Source organism: Pelodiscus sinensis, chromosome 9, assembly GCF_052426305.1.
Source record: "Pelodiscus sinensis isolate ZL-2025 chromosome 9, ASM5242630v1, whole genome shotgun sequence".
NCBI lineage: Eukaryota > Metazoa > Chordata > Testudines > Trionychidae > Pelodiscus > Pelodiscus sinensis.
Genome location: NC_143060.1, coordinates 59353413 through 59368149, shown reverse-complemented (window position 1 = coordinate 59368149; position 14737 = coordinate 59353413). Strand labels below are relative to the sequence as shown.

The 14737-nt window shown below is 48.0% G+C and overlaps 1 protein-coding gene across 3 annotated transcripts in view; it reads left to right on the top strand.

Moving 5' to 3' along the window:
- Positions 1–14737, top strand: part of RGL1 (ral guanine nucleotide dissociation stimulator like 1) — a 149943-nt gene that overhangs the window by 85855 nt on the left and 49351 nt on the right. For all 3 annotated transcript variants that reach the window (XM_014575423.4, XM_089780597.1, XM_006126912.5), the window contains one exon: positions 14396–14473. In XM_014575423.4, the coding sequence (XP_014430909.1) occupies positions 14396–14473 (78 nt within the window). The remainder of the gene's footprint in view (positions 1–14395; positions 14474–14737) is intronic.

Below are 14737 nucleotides of genomic sequence, written 5' to 3'. Positions count from 1 at the left end.
CATAGGAGGAGTTAGGATAGGAGCTTGGGGGTGAGGAGGAGCTCAGGGCAGGGGGCTGGAGGAGTGGGGGATGCAGGAGTCAGAGCTGGGGATGTGGGGGATGCAAGGGTTGGGGTTTTAGGTATGAGGAGGGGCTCAGGGCAGGGGGCTGAGAGTGTGGGGGTGCAGGAGTCAAGGTTGGGGGTGTGAGGAGTGACTCAAGGCAGGGGGTTGAGGTGTGGGGAGTCAGGGCAGGGGGCTAGGTATATACAGGAGTGAGTGCGGGGGGGGGGGCAAAGGCACCATTTCAGGGGGTGTGGAGGCTGCAGCCACAACTATTGGGTCTTTGTTTTTTTTCCTGCTTCCTGTGACTGGGGAGCGAGGGGAAAGTGCAGAGCCTGCTGCATTCCTCTCTCCTGGCTGCCCAGGGGTGGGCAGAGAAGGAACGCAGCAGGCTATGCCCTTTCCCCTTGCTCCCTAATAGGGGTGTCTTATTTCTTGTGCTTAGTTAGTTAGCATGTTGTCAAAGTCTGCTGATGTACAGCAAAAGCTCTTGCATAGTCTAGACAGGAGGCTGGGAGTTGGGACTCCTGATTTTTTTATTCTCGGCTATCTCACTGACTTCTTATGTGGTACCGGGCAAGACATACACCTTTTCCTCTAGGCTTGAGTGTGTTCCCTCTGGAAAATGAGTATAATAAGGCATACAGGGCTGGCCCGAGTCCTTTTGGTGCCCCGGGGCGCACGGCGCATGCACGAGCCGGCCACAGCTGCTGGCGCACAGCCCAGGGTCCGCCCCCTGGGGTGCATGGCATATGCGCTGCCCAACCTGGCCTAGCCTGTGCTGCTGGCACGTGCGCCGGGCTGTGCAGGGCCCCGCGGCCATGGGGGGAAGGGCGCTGCTGGCCTGCGCCGCGGGGTGGGGGTGGAGGGGCCAGCATTGCGGGAGCCAGGCGCGCGGCACCTGATGGCAGCTATAAGGGACGCCATGCGCCCCTTACAGATGCCATCAGGCGCCCCCCATTTGTTGGCGCCCTGGGCAGCTGCCCGGCTCGCCCATGCCTCAGTCTGGCTCTGAAGGCATATCTCACATGGCAGTTGTGCGACTTCATTAATAATGATGCTAACATGCTTAGAAGGCAGGCCCAGTGTGACTCTTAGGATACATAATACTGTTGTTCAGTACAAGAGCAGTGGGAGCATAAAAGCCATGTAGCATGTTGGAGTGGTGAAAGAGAAGCCGCACCGGGGAACAAGAATACAAGTTTGGCTTTCCACTTCAGAACGTTGCTGTCAATCTCCTCCCAGTTCACATGCTGCGCATTTGTAACTTGCCAATGTGCAAAAACAGTTGTGCTCTGAGGAGCAAATCCAGAACCCACTGCCATACTTTGGAGACTGGACCGGATGCTGAGCAGATGTTTTGGGGTGGGAAGGAAGGAATCCGCTCCAGGCGGCAGTGCAACTTTCTGGAGAATAGTACAGGCTGGTAGCTGGAGTAACCTCGGCAGATCCTTATGTACTGCCTGAGAATTTACAGTAACTCTTGTTCTGTCTGTTACAGGGGGCTCTTGAGGACTGGTAGTGCATGGGTTGTGCTTGCCATGTGTAGCCTGCCAATATCAAGTTTCAGTCCCTCTGCAGCCAAAAATGCTTCTGTTCCACTGCCACTGTCTAAGGCCAGATCGAAGAATGCTGGATTAGAACCTTATTGCTGGGCACTCTGCTTGATTTGTACGTTCCCTGCAATTTCTTGTGATTCATGCCACAGGTCACTATGGAAAAGGAACAAGTAAGGACAGCCCATCCATTAGGAAACTGTTGTAGAAGGGGGACACCGCTAAGGATATGTTTTTCATTATAAGCCACTATCTGTGTTTTCCCACGACATGAGTTCTTACATCTTAAAACAAAGGGCCACAACTGTTTGCACTGTTGGCCAAAGGACCAAGAATTGATCATCCCTGGGGAGGCGGTTAAGTCAGGGTTCCTGGAGGCACATTAGCAGGGTTGGAGGCCTGCACTGCAGTTGCTCATGCGGTTCCTGTTTTGTGGTTCAGTAGAGAACATTAAGCTCCCAAGTTGTCACTCCAGCACTTTTGTGAGCACCAAAATAGATACAGTAAAATTAATGCTTTGGGGCTGGGGATTTAAGAACTCTAAGTTGAGGGACAGAAGGAGGGTGATAATTCTTTGCAATTATCCATACCAAAGGTTAGCAAGGTTTTGGTTGGTTCGGGTGGATGCTTGACGTTTTGGGGTGTTCAGGATTTTTAGGGTTAAAAACCAAACCCAGATAAGCTACATTTATTTAATGGCGTCACGAAAATCGTTTGGAGACTTTTGCTTTGCCAGGGAAGCTTCTAGGGCAGAGCTACTCAACTTTGGAAGCCCCAGGGGCCACAATGATACTCAGAGCACATGCCGAGGGCCACAACTTAAGTGTAGTTGCATATACATGCAAATATATATGCAAATATATGCAAATAGCTTTCCACACTGATGGGAATAAATACAAAGCACTTCCCTCAGGTGCCCCGGCACCTCCTCCCTGGGGGTGAGAAACGCTGACACCTTGTACACATCTGTTTAAGCCAGCCCATCCACTTGCGTCTTTCAGTGCTCACCCTGCCTTGCCGTTGTGGTGCATGTTCCCAGTGGAGGCCATGTCCAAGGATCCCACCCACAGGCCGCGTGTTGAGCCCTGCGTAAACCAAAACCACACCGCGGGTCGCAAACAAACAGGGCATGGGCCACATGCGGCCCACGAGCCACATGTTGAGTAGTCCTGTTCTAGGGTCTCTCAGATTCCTCTGGATTTTTTTTCCTCCTGAGGGAAGATGGACCCAAGGAAATTAAAAGTCTAAACTGTGCATGTTAATGTAATGTTGAGGTTATGATTTTAGATATACAAAGGTCAGAAAATAGAAAAAAATAACGTCATCATCCCCTGGTCTACATTAGGGGATAAGTTTGAATTAAGATATGCAACTTCATCTATGTTAATTGCGTAGTTTAAATTGAAGTAATCTTAACTTGACTTTTGGCGCCATCCACACTGCGAGAAGTTGAAGGAAGCACATTCTCCCTTCGGCTTCCCTTACTTCTCAAAGAAGCTGGACTACCAGCATTGATGGAAATGCCCTCTCAGTTTGAATTAGCGTGTCTTCACTAGACCCACTAATTTGAACCCTGGAAGATTGACTGTGCCTGCTTCAATTTTATCGTTCGTGTAGACATGGCCCATTGGAAACGTAACAGATCAAGGATTGTCGTTTCTGTTCCTATGTGGCTTTGTAAATCTCTTATAAATGGGATTTTCAAAGCTGACTAAAGGAGTGAGATACCCAGATTCCACTGGGTACCTAATCCCAAGCGTTCCCTGAAAATCCCAGCCTAATATATTAATGTTTATTGCTAAACCTATCCCCTAATTGAACAGTTTGTGCATTAGGGCTGAGTTAACATTACTGCAAAGTCCTTAATATTTTCATATCCTTGTTTTTGACAATTCAGTTTTAATATTAGACTGATCAGTGCTCTTGTGTAGTAGTATATTTTATACCACCCACTTGAAATGTACTCACTCGTCCATACTTCAGTACAAAGAGTACAAAAAAGGAGGAAGGCTTGGGGGAAAGGGAGTTTAAAGAATATATTTGCATACAGGGCTAAATCTTTTGTCATCTTTTAAATTTGAGAATGTGCATTTTGTGTGACCTCCATTGAAAAGGTCCCGATTTTCATTTGACTGTTCAAATAGTTAGATATGCAGCATGGGAAACTAAGTGCTTATGCATCATTGGAGCCCACTTCTAAAAATGAGCCCCTTATTGTCAGTGACCTACAGCTGAACCCAGACCCAGCTCACTGGCCTCTGCTGATTCAGCTAATGACTAGCTGGCTGAAGCCTGGGGCCCTGGCTGTGCAGTATTGCTCCACTCCCACAGCTGTGTCCTGCCTCTAGCTCCTGCTCTCAGGTCCTTCTTTGCTTCTCCTGGCTTTTGTCCCTGATTTCTGCTCCTGCCTCCAGCTTCTTGTTCCTGGCGTCCAGTTCCTAGTTGCTGCTCCTCACGCCTGCTCTTGCTCTGGATGAAACTCTGGTTTTGAGCCTTGGCTCCTGATTCTTGGCTCTTGGCACCATCTCGCTCCCTGGACTTGGTATTTGGCCTCTGACCATGGCGCTGACTCCTGGCTACTGGCTCTTGCTCAGACTCACTCCTTTTACTTGGCAACTTGGTTCCTGATCCAGGGTCTGGCCTCAAGGCCTGGTCACATCTCTTCCATCCATTAGGTCAGTCTCCTCCCCTGACCATTAGGAGAGGCCACCTACAGCCCAGTTTCTAATACCATAGTCACTGCTTTTAGCTAAGGTGAAGAACACAGTGGAAACCTCCTTCCAAAGTGGTGCCCGTGGGCGCCATGGTGCTCGCCGGGCCATTTCTGTGCACCCGCCAAGTGATCGGGGCTGCCCCTGCCCCCGGGCACGTGGCGCATGGACGGTGCCGGCCCTTCGGCATGCAGCATATGGGCGGCCCTGCCCCTGGGCGCGGTGTGCATGGGCTGTTCCAGCCCCTGGTGCGTGGCATACGGGTGGCCCCACCCCTGGGAACGTGGCACAGGAGCAGCACCAGCAGCGGGCACATGGCGTATGGGCAGCCCTACCCCTGGGCGTGCGGCACAGGAGCAGCGCCAGCCCCGGGAGTGCGGCGCATGGGTGGTGCAGGCACTGAGCACATGGCGTATGGGTGGCCCTGCCCCTCCTCTGGGTGCGTGTGCGACCCCGCCCCTTGGCTTGTGTGCGGCTCCGTCTCCAAGTGCCCAGCATGTGAATGGCCCCGCCCCGGGGTGCCCGGCAGCCCCAAAAGGTTGGGGACCCCTGTTGTAGTACCTAGAAACCCTTTTCACCAATCTCATTGCACTTGGCGCTGGAAAACACAGGCCTTGTTTTTTTTTTGCTCAACAAAAAATCCTGGGTGGGTAGGGCCCAAACTGTTCGAATTGGGCCCCGCATTTCCTAAGGGCTCCCAGTGCTGATCGTGCCCCGCCTCCCAGCCACTCCCTCCGCCCTCGCTAGGCTTCTGTCGGGTGCCCAGCCAGAAAACCAGAAAATACCAGACATTGACCATGTCAGGTATTTTCTGAATTTTTTAACCGGACAGAGGGCCCCAAAACTGGACTGACTGGTTGAATACCGGATACCTGGCAACCCTAGCCACCACCGATGTAGCCAGTGTAAAGAGCCTAATCACTTCTAGTTACCTGGAGCAGGACGTGTGGATCAATTCTGCCTATTGTTCTTACTCAAAGCAATTTATAGCAGAGAGAGACGTGGTCGCTCTAATAATATTTACCAATTGATTACGTATTGTGTAGGATACGTTAGAAGTCCAGTGCCCCTATTTGGGGTACATCCCGCTGCTCAGAATGGTACTGCTCTGTGCGCAGTTAACAGTTTCATGGCTGCATCTGTACTTTTTGCTTATCAGAAACAGACGTACCAGTACAAGGCTGCTTGTCCTGTGTCCTTAATGTGGTCTCGCGTACCAGGCTTTATCTGCATTGTTATGCAAAACAATTCCTGACTCTCCGGCCTTGCCCTGCGTGTTTTGTCACACAGACCTGAGACAGGCCGGAAATACACACATTGGACCAAGCAGACATCACCATTTATTGCCAAGGCAGGGTAGTGCATGCTTCCCTACACATTCACATATCAGACACGGTCTGCAGGGTATCATATTTGATGTATTACATGCATGATACACATTAATTATGCCGAAAACCCCTACTGTAAGCTGTGCTTGATGCTGTGAATAGGAAAACAATAAAGATAGCTGATGCCATAGAGCAACAAGTCAGAAAAGGTGTTTTGATATGTGTGCAAAAGTTCAAAATAACTTGTGCTTTTGTTAAATCAACCGGACGCTTGGTGAGATTTTTGTGTGATCTTCTCCCTAAGAAACGGCAGAAATGCAGGTTTATCCCTGTTTTTCCAACGCACACTTTTCCTAAAGCACTCCAGTGATTAAAATGTGGTTGTAACTGTGTCTTAACAGCACTAAGAAACAATTATGTTGTACAGAATCTTACTAGGGCTTCCCAGACTACACATTGTGCTTTTCTTTTCATATATGAACATGAGGGATTTGGTTATTTTTTCTCTCATATACGGCTGAATGCACAAAGAGACGCATGTAATTTATGCTCCTTTTAATCCTCTCCACATGACATAGGAAAGCAGGACCTTGCTCTCAGGAGAAGGTCCCCCAAAACTGAAACACACATGGGCTCAGTCTTCTCAGGCAAGAGACTCATAGTGACATGACGTTTGCACTGACTGTTTTCAACTCCAGCATCAACCACTTGTGCTGCTGCCTTAGAGATGCACCGAACCAATTGTTCAAAGAGAAAGGAGGAAAATGTTGAATAGTCTGTGGGACGTGGACTAAGGAAGAAAACATCAGATGTAAAAAAAAAAGGGGGGGGGGAATTGAATTGTAACAAAGGCAGATTGCATTTGCACATTAGCATAGAAAAACTCAGGAGAAAATTCTGCCTCAATTTACACTGCTGACATAAATAACATTGCACAGGATGCAAGACCAGTCAGAAAAGATCATTTCAGATCTAACTTTAAAACTTTTTAATATTTATCATTAAAACAAATGCAGTTTCCAGATGAAATAAAGATCTCAGGTTATTTTAATATGTATAATACAGTTTTTGATTTTTCAGCTGAAGCGGGGTTTAAATCCTTTGGGAAAGTCTGCCACTGACTTCAATAAGCTTTACATTAGGCTCCTTACCAAAATAAATATTAATCATAGCCAAGGTTGTACCACATATTCTTTGAGTAATATTTATATTTTCTGGAAGATAAATTGTAAATCCACTCAACACTTAAGAGGTCAAGGGAGGTTTTGTGTTAGAAATTCAAGAAGAAATTTAATAAATTCAAGTCTTAATTTTTTTTTATATTTCCAAAGTTTTTCTGTGACACTTTAGATTAAAGTAGCTCTAAACAAAATCTTGTCCTTAGGTAAGTTCATTAACAAAATAAAAAAACAACAATGGTTTGGTTTTTCAAAGCTACCTAAAAGGAATTTGATGTTCCAGCTCTTAAAATTAATGTTTTAGGTACCTAACCCCTCTAGAGCAGTGTTTCCCCATAACTGCTGTGTGAACTGACGCCAGTCCCTAAGATCTCCCTGATGCAGTTTAGGAAGGCAGCAAGCCAGTTCTGGTATAAAAAAGTTGGGAAACACTGTTCAAATGGCTTTAAAACTCTCTGCCCAGGTAACTAGCAGAACAGTTTTTGTTTGCTCAGCAGAAGCTAGTGAATTAAATGAATTTAGGATCTGTACTCCCATTAAACTTAGAAACACAACACAACTCCTCTTAAATCGCTCAAAGAGAGGAGCCCAGTTGGCTTATACTTCCTGGTAATGTAGAGAATGGATGGATAAATATTTTCTACGGGAAATTCTAGGACTTTGATGGTAGGTCATCTATCTGGCTATTGGCAATATAGATGTGAAAATTGGCCTTATGCATTCCAGTAACCTGCAAATCATACCTCCCCCTTTTTCAGTGTAGCATCTCTGGTTACACTTACATGGTTCAAAACATACACATAGGTTGGCTTAAGAGAATTCAATTTTTTATCATTTTAATGGACAATAATATTTATTTTTATGCACTTTTCCAGTGTTTATCCGTTTTACATTTTCAGAGTTGTGCAAAATTATGGATTTTTAAGCATTTTCTTTTCTTTCTTTTTTTTGGTCATTTTAAATTTTCACAGTTGCAGGAAATTGGGAGAGGAGTCACACAATAATTATTTAACAATAGTAGATGTTCAGATTTAAAAAGTTAGATTCACTGTGGGCTGTGCCCCCTGCTCGCTACACTCGCCAACCCCCCCCTTTCTCCGGCAGCTTTCCTGGCCAGAGAGCGTGAGAACTATGCTCACCAACCCCCTTCTCTTGGGGGGAGGGTGCAAGAGCAGGGGAGGGGGCAGGAGCTAGCTGGAGGTGGGTGTCTGGCCAGGGGGAAGGGTGCAGGAGCAGGCTGGGTGTGTGGGGTCTTGGCTTGGGAGGTATGAGTGGCAGGGGAGGGGGTGCGAGGTCTCTATGAAGGAAGGGAGGGAGGGGGCTGAGAGTGTGGGGTCTCAGCAGGACAGTGAGTGAGGGGGCCAGGGGTGCGGGGTCTTGGCAGGGTGGTGATTGAGCAGGCTGGGAATGCGGGTCTCAGCTGGGAGGTATGAGTGAGGGCAGTGGGGTGCGGGGTCTTGGCTTGGGGGGGTATGAATGAGGTGAGTGGGGGTGGGGGTCTTGGTGGAGGGGTGATGGGGCTGGGGGGATGAGGTCTCAGCAGGGCAGTGTGTGAGAGAGCTGGGGGTGTGGGCTCTTGGCTTGGGGGAGTGGGGGCTCATACCCTGAGCCTGCCCTGCTGCAGACATGTTTAAAACTTCCCCCGGACACCTAAGGCAGGCACCGATTCACCGCTGCCCCAGGATGGGGTCAGGGTGCAAGAAGCACCATACACAGCAGGGGTGCACATAGCACTGAGGAGGCAGGAGGCCGCGCGTCTCCCCAAGGCGCCAGGGAGAAGGGAGGGGGGCCAGAGAAGCTGCCTGGAGTGAAACTCCAGCTGGGGGCGAGGTGACACTGGTGACTTGATGATGTCACTTTGTTGTCACACAGGAAAAAAAAGTGTGTGTAGAGAGAGAGAACTGATAAACACAAACTGTCAATGTCACGTATCAAAATATAGAATCAGCTTCAGTTTGATCAAAATCAAGCTGAGTTCTCAGGCAGCATTTTTCTTACTATTTACTATGTATGTATACATTTTGATGATCATTAATAGAAAGATTTTTTTCCATTGTTTTGCATGTCTATAGTGAAATTGACATTTTACCAACATTTACTGATTATAAAGATTTAATTCTTCCAACTCTCCATACATCAGTAATGGATATGCCAACAGAGTGTTTCTTTGATTCAGGCTTTTATTGGAATGGTTAGGTGAATTTTCACATCAGTAGTATTTTCATCCAAATGTCTGGGTCTTAAGTGAAATGTTATATGTATGTAAGTATCTCATTGACATTTGCCTGACATTAATAACCTTTTTTGTATGGGAATAATAAATGGTGGATGGATCTCTGAGATTCTTAAACCTGTGGTACTGCTCCTTATCCATGAACATTAAGGATCCCATGGCACTTTTCTTAAGAAAAGGGAGTAGGCCTAGTGTCAAAATATCTTCCCCTTCTATATTGTTTTTCTGTATACTGACTGGTTGCCTTCTTTCACTTCAGTGGCTGCATTTCAGTAGGGTAGTATTTAAATCGTTTGAAAGCACATTAGGATCCTTAGTGAATGAGAGAAGATATACAATGTCTGCTTATTGGTTAGGAAGTTATAAAAATGTGGCTCTTAGTGCAGATCCCAAACATAAACCCAAACAAAACATATCACACTATAACTGGATGGGACCTTGAGAGGTCATCGAATCCAGTCCCCTGCCCTCACGGCAGGACCAAGCACCATCTAGATCAGGGGGGTTAATAAAACAGTGGCTTTTCACTAGGATTACCCCCTGGAGGGCTGCCGCTGCTAAATTTACCTGTGCCTGTGCAGGTATTGGTGATCACAGCTCCTGTTAGCCGCAAATCACAATTCCTGGCCAATGGGAACAGCGAGAAGCAGTCCAGACTGGGACACCGCTTCCCACAGCTCCCATTGGCCAGGAATGGTGATCTGCGGCCAATGGGAGCAGTGATCGTCCATACCTGTGGAGACACAGGTGTATATATAGCAGTGGAGGTCCACCAGAACTGGATCTGGCCCAGGGGCCGGTATTTGCCCACCCCTGATTTAGATAATCCCTGACTGGTGTCTGTCTAACCTGCTCTTAAAAATCTCCAGTGACGGAGATTCCACAACCTCCCTAGGCAATTTATTCCAGTGTTTCACCACCCTGACAGGAAGTTTTTCCAAATGTCCAACCTAAACCTCCCTTGCTGCAATTTAATCCCATTACTTCTTGTCCTATCCTCATAGGTTAAGTATCCATGTGACAAAATATACTTTACATAACTAATGTCATATTATGGGTTTATGTTTGGGGTCTACACTAAGGGCCACACTTTTATGACTTCCTAACTAATAAGTGGTTAAATAGTACTTCCCCCTCTCTCCTCCCCCCACAATTTTTATTCCATTGTTCAGCATTTAAAACTTAAATTCTGTGACTCACATTCTGGTGTCATTTGTTCATTTAGTCCCTCTGCTTGAAGTGTATAACCTTCCAAACCCTGGACAAGGCTGAAAAGTTCCACGGTCTTTGGGATCCTTTTGTTTCTCATGTCTCTCTTTGTATGCAAAGCATTCATACACCACTATTCAGTGAATAGATCTTTGTGCAGGACCTGATGAGGGCAGAGCAGTGGAAGTCTGAGGCAATGCTGTTCTGTATGTTAGAAGCATTGTAAACTCCTCCTCACCCATATTTAATGTTCTGTTGTTCGTCCAAAGCCCTTTCATAGTGAGACAGGCTGTGATTTGGGTTTTGGAAAACCAGCAGAGTATTATGTTCTGTTCTGTTTTGTTATGGATAACTGCCTGCTAGTATTGCTATTCTATTATTAAGTTCAACGTTTGTCTCACTAATGGGATTTAGATGTGTGTTCCTGACATTCTGCAAGTATTTCGCTAACATTTCACATAAGGAGGATTTCTGGTATTGGAATAATGACACTGTTCTACTGCGTATTCAGTTTTGCTGAAAGAATTAGTGGTGAACTATAAAAACCAATGTCTATAGGTATTCATTTGCTACTGTTCAGAACTGAAGTATCTTTGCTACTGCTTTCAGAGAAGGTTTCTGCTTTTGTAAACTATTTGCTTATTACAGGAGTCCTCCCCATTTTACCTTTAAAATATTCTCTTTTGTGAGTTTATTGCTGGCGTAGGGCACTGATGACACGGAAGAGTAAAATCCTCAGAAATTGGGCTGCAAACACGGCATGCTTGCAATGTGCCTGGCCCCTCATCCGGAGGGCTGACCCCTCAGGGTAGGGAAGAGCAAAGCTTATTCTCTAAGCTCATTTCATGGCGGTTAGCTGAGACTGACAACAGTGGTGCAAATGATCAACAGTCACTGTAGTAACCTTGTGATATGGGATCAAATTTATACTGAAGCTAATTAATATGCTGAATTTTATCCCTACTTTTAAAAAAAAATATGGAATCAATTAAAATATATTTAGGGTAAGGCTTGTATGGTCTTATTTCATTGCTGCAATCAATCATTAAGAGGTATAGCAAAGAGTTATTAGTGTTGTTATTGCAAATGCTGGAAATACTGGAATCAAGGATTGACGGTAACACTGAGAACTATCAGAGGCCAAGTAGGTGAGGCAGTCTTAGATACCAGAAACGTAGAAAGATAACACACTTATAAAAAAGGTTATGTATCAAATTATGCACCAGTAGCAGTGACGCTCCATGAATGGTTACCTAGACTTCAGGGGCGCTGTAAGGATGTAAAACTCTGCTCCTATCAGTTTAGCCATGCTTATTTTTTTGGATAGGTTCAAATTTGTTCAATGAAAGCGTGAAAGTTCTAAGCAAAACTGAATACACTTGTATTGATGTCTAAGGGCTCATTCAAAGGTGGAGTGAGTGGTGAAATTTCAGAAAGTTTGAACACTAACATGGGCAGGGCTTAACAAACCCCGGCGAGAGCTACTCGCCAGTTCCGCACCACGCATGTGCCAGACCGGCATTGCGCATGCGCGAAGCGCTGGTGAATGGGGCACACGGAGCGACCGGCTGAAATCTACTTGCCACGGGTGAGTAGATTCAGCGGTTTGTCGAGCCCTGAACTTGGGTGTAGAGTAGACCTCGAGTAAGAAGCAGTGTAGTTTAGCAGTTAGAGTAAAGCACTGCGGAGGTCAGGAAATCAGGATTTTATTTCCAGTTTTGTCACAGACTTGCTGTGAGAACTTGAATAAGTCGGGGTACATCTGCACGGTGCACTTACTTGGAAATAAGTGATTCTGGAAGAAATACTCCAAAATAGCTTATTTTGAAATAGCACATCTACACTACAGGGAAGCCTCAAAATTAGTCTGAGGCAGGCTCCCTAATGTGGACGTGCTACCTCGATTTAGAGCCCCAGGAGGCACTGGGGAGTAATTAGTTTGAATGGTCTTGGTGGGGTGCTATTTTGAAATAGCAGTAGTGAAGCATCCTCACTATAGCTATTTCGAAATAGCTGTTTTGGAATAGGCATTATTCCTCGTGGAATGAGGTTTACAGAAGTCAGACTAAGCCATCCGTTATTTTGAATTGATTTTGAAATAATGGAATTTCTGTGTAGACACTTGCATTGTTATTTCGAAATAACAGTACTGTGTAGATGCACCCTCAGTTACCCTCTCTGCGCCTTGGTTTCTCCATCTGTAAAACAGGACTGATGAGATTACACCTGCCTGACACGTGAGACTTAGCTCATTGCTATCTGTAAAGTGCTTTGGCTGTCTCAGATGAAATGTGCTATAGAAGAGCAAGTCATTTATACCATTATGGACAATAATGCTCAAACATACCTTGCAGCACATAGGTGACAGCGGCTGGCAAGGGGGGGAGCAATTGAGAAATTTCCCACATCATCAACCTCGTGGGGGCGGGGCGAGGCTGGAGCGCCGGTGCCGTCTTGCTGCAGGGGGGAGAAAGCCCCAAGGCTGCTCACATGCAACTGCTTGCCTTGCTCCTCCCTCAGCTGTAGGAACAGCAGTGTAGGGGCATGTTTCAAGGAGGCTTTTTCTGCTGCTTGGCAGGGTGGTGAGTGAGGGGGAGTCGGATGCGGGGTCTTGGCTGCAGGAGGGAGGGCAAGGCTGGAGCACCAGTGTGGGCTCCCAGCATAGCCCCAGCTCCCTCACTCACTGCCCTACCAAGACCCCATACTTCCAGCCCCCTCACTTATTAACCTGCCGAGACCCTGCGCCCCCGCCCTATCCTCATCCCCTCCACCAAGACCCTGCACCCCCCATCCTCATCCCCTCCACCAAGACCCTGCGCCCCCGCTATCCTCATCCCCTCCACCAAGACCTCATCCCCTCCACCAAGACCCTGCCCCCCCATCCTCATCCCCTCCACCAAGACCCTGCACCCCCCATCCTCATCCCCTCCACCAAGACCCTGCACCCCCATCCTCATCCCCTCCACCAAGACCCTGCGCCCCCCGCCCTATCCTCATCCCCTCCACCAAGACCCTGCGCCCCCGCTTTATCCTCATCCCCTCCACCAAGACCCTGCGCCCCCGCCCCCCCCTCACCAAGACCCTGCACCCCCCATCCTCATCCCCTCCACCAAGACCCTGCGCCCCCGCTTTATCTTCATCCCCTCCACCAAGACCCTGCACCCCCCATCCTCATCCCCTCCACCAAGACCCTGCGCCCCCTCATTATCCTCATCCCCTCCACCAAGACCCTGCGCCCCTCTCCCCTCATCCCCTCCATAAAGACCCTGCGCCCCTCGCCCTATCCTCATCCCCTCCACCAAGACCCTGCACCCCCCCATCCTCATCCCCTCCACCAAGACCCTGCGCCCCCGCTTTATCTTCATCCCCTCCACCAAGACCCTGCACCCCCCATCCTCATCCCCTCCACCAAGACCCTGCGCCCCCCCTCTCCCCATCCTCATCCCCCTCCACCAAGACCCTGCGCCCCTCGCCCTATCCTCATCCCCTCCACCAAGACCCTGCGCCCCCCCATCCTCATCCCCCTCCACCAAGACCCTGCGCCCCCCATCCTCATCCCCTCCACCAAGACCCTGTGCCCCCCCCCCCCCCCTCCATCCTCATCCCCTCCACCAAGACCCTGCGCCCCGCTATATCCTCATCCCCTCCACCAAGACCCTGCACCCCTATTCCCCTTATTCATACCCCGCAAACCGAGCCCCTGCACCCCAACCCGCTCACTCACTGCCCTGCTGAGACCCTGCACCCCAGTGTCTTCACACACCCTCTGCCGACACCCCAGACGCCCACCCTGCTCACTCACTGCTGTGACCTCGCACCCCCCTCATAAACCCTCTCTACCAAGACCCTGTACCCCCATTCCTCTCTAGCACCCTCCCCCTGGCCAAATACCTACCCCTAGCCTGGTCCTCCCCCCTCCTCCCTGGCCAGACATCTACCCCCAGAGAGAGGGAGTTGGCAAGTGTAGTTCTCGCTCTCTCTGGCCACAAAAGCCTCCAGAGAGAGGGGGTTGGCAAGCCCCCTACTTGTAATATACCAATATTCCATTCTGTGGCCACTAAGGCCTTATTACCTTTGAATCCTTATTATTTAAACTTGATTTTTAATAACAGCCTAAAATATCCATCTTGTTGTATAGGTATGGAAGCCTGGAGACATCAGACTGTGAAGAAGATGGGAGCCACAATTCCCCAGAGTCCAAAACAGTGCTCAGGAAGTAAGTGTGGCTTTCTGCTGTACAGCAAAACCTCACTCAGGATGTGGTCACCATAATCTTCTTTTCCTTTGAAAATATGCAGCAGTCAGTATTAACTTTGATAACACAAAGCAGTAACTCTATCCTAACTCTAACATGCTACACACTTCAGATCTCTGAGGGAGACAGGGAAGCAGATCAGACAATGTATCTTGAGGTGGCCAACACAGTGAGAAACTAAGCATGTTTGTTTCCCTTGCTCTTCTTATCCCCAAAAATACATGA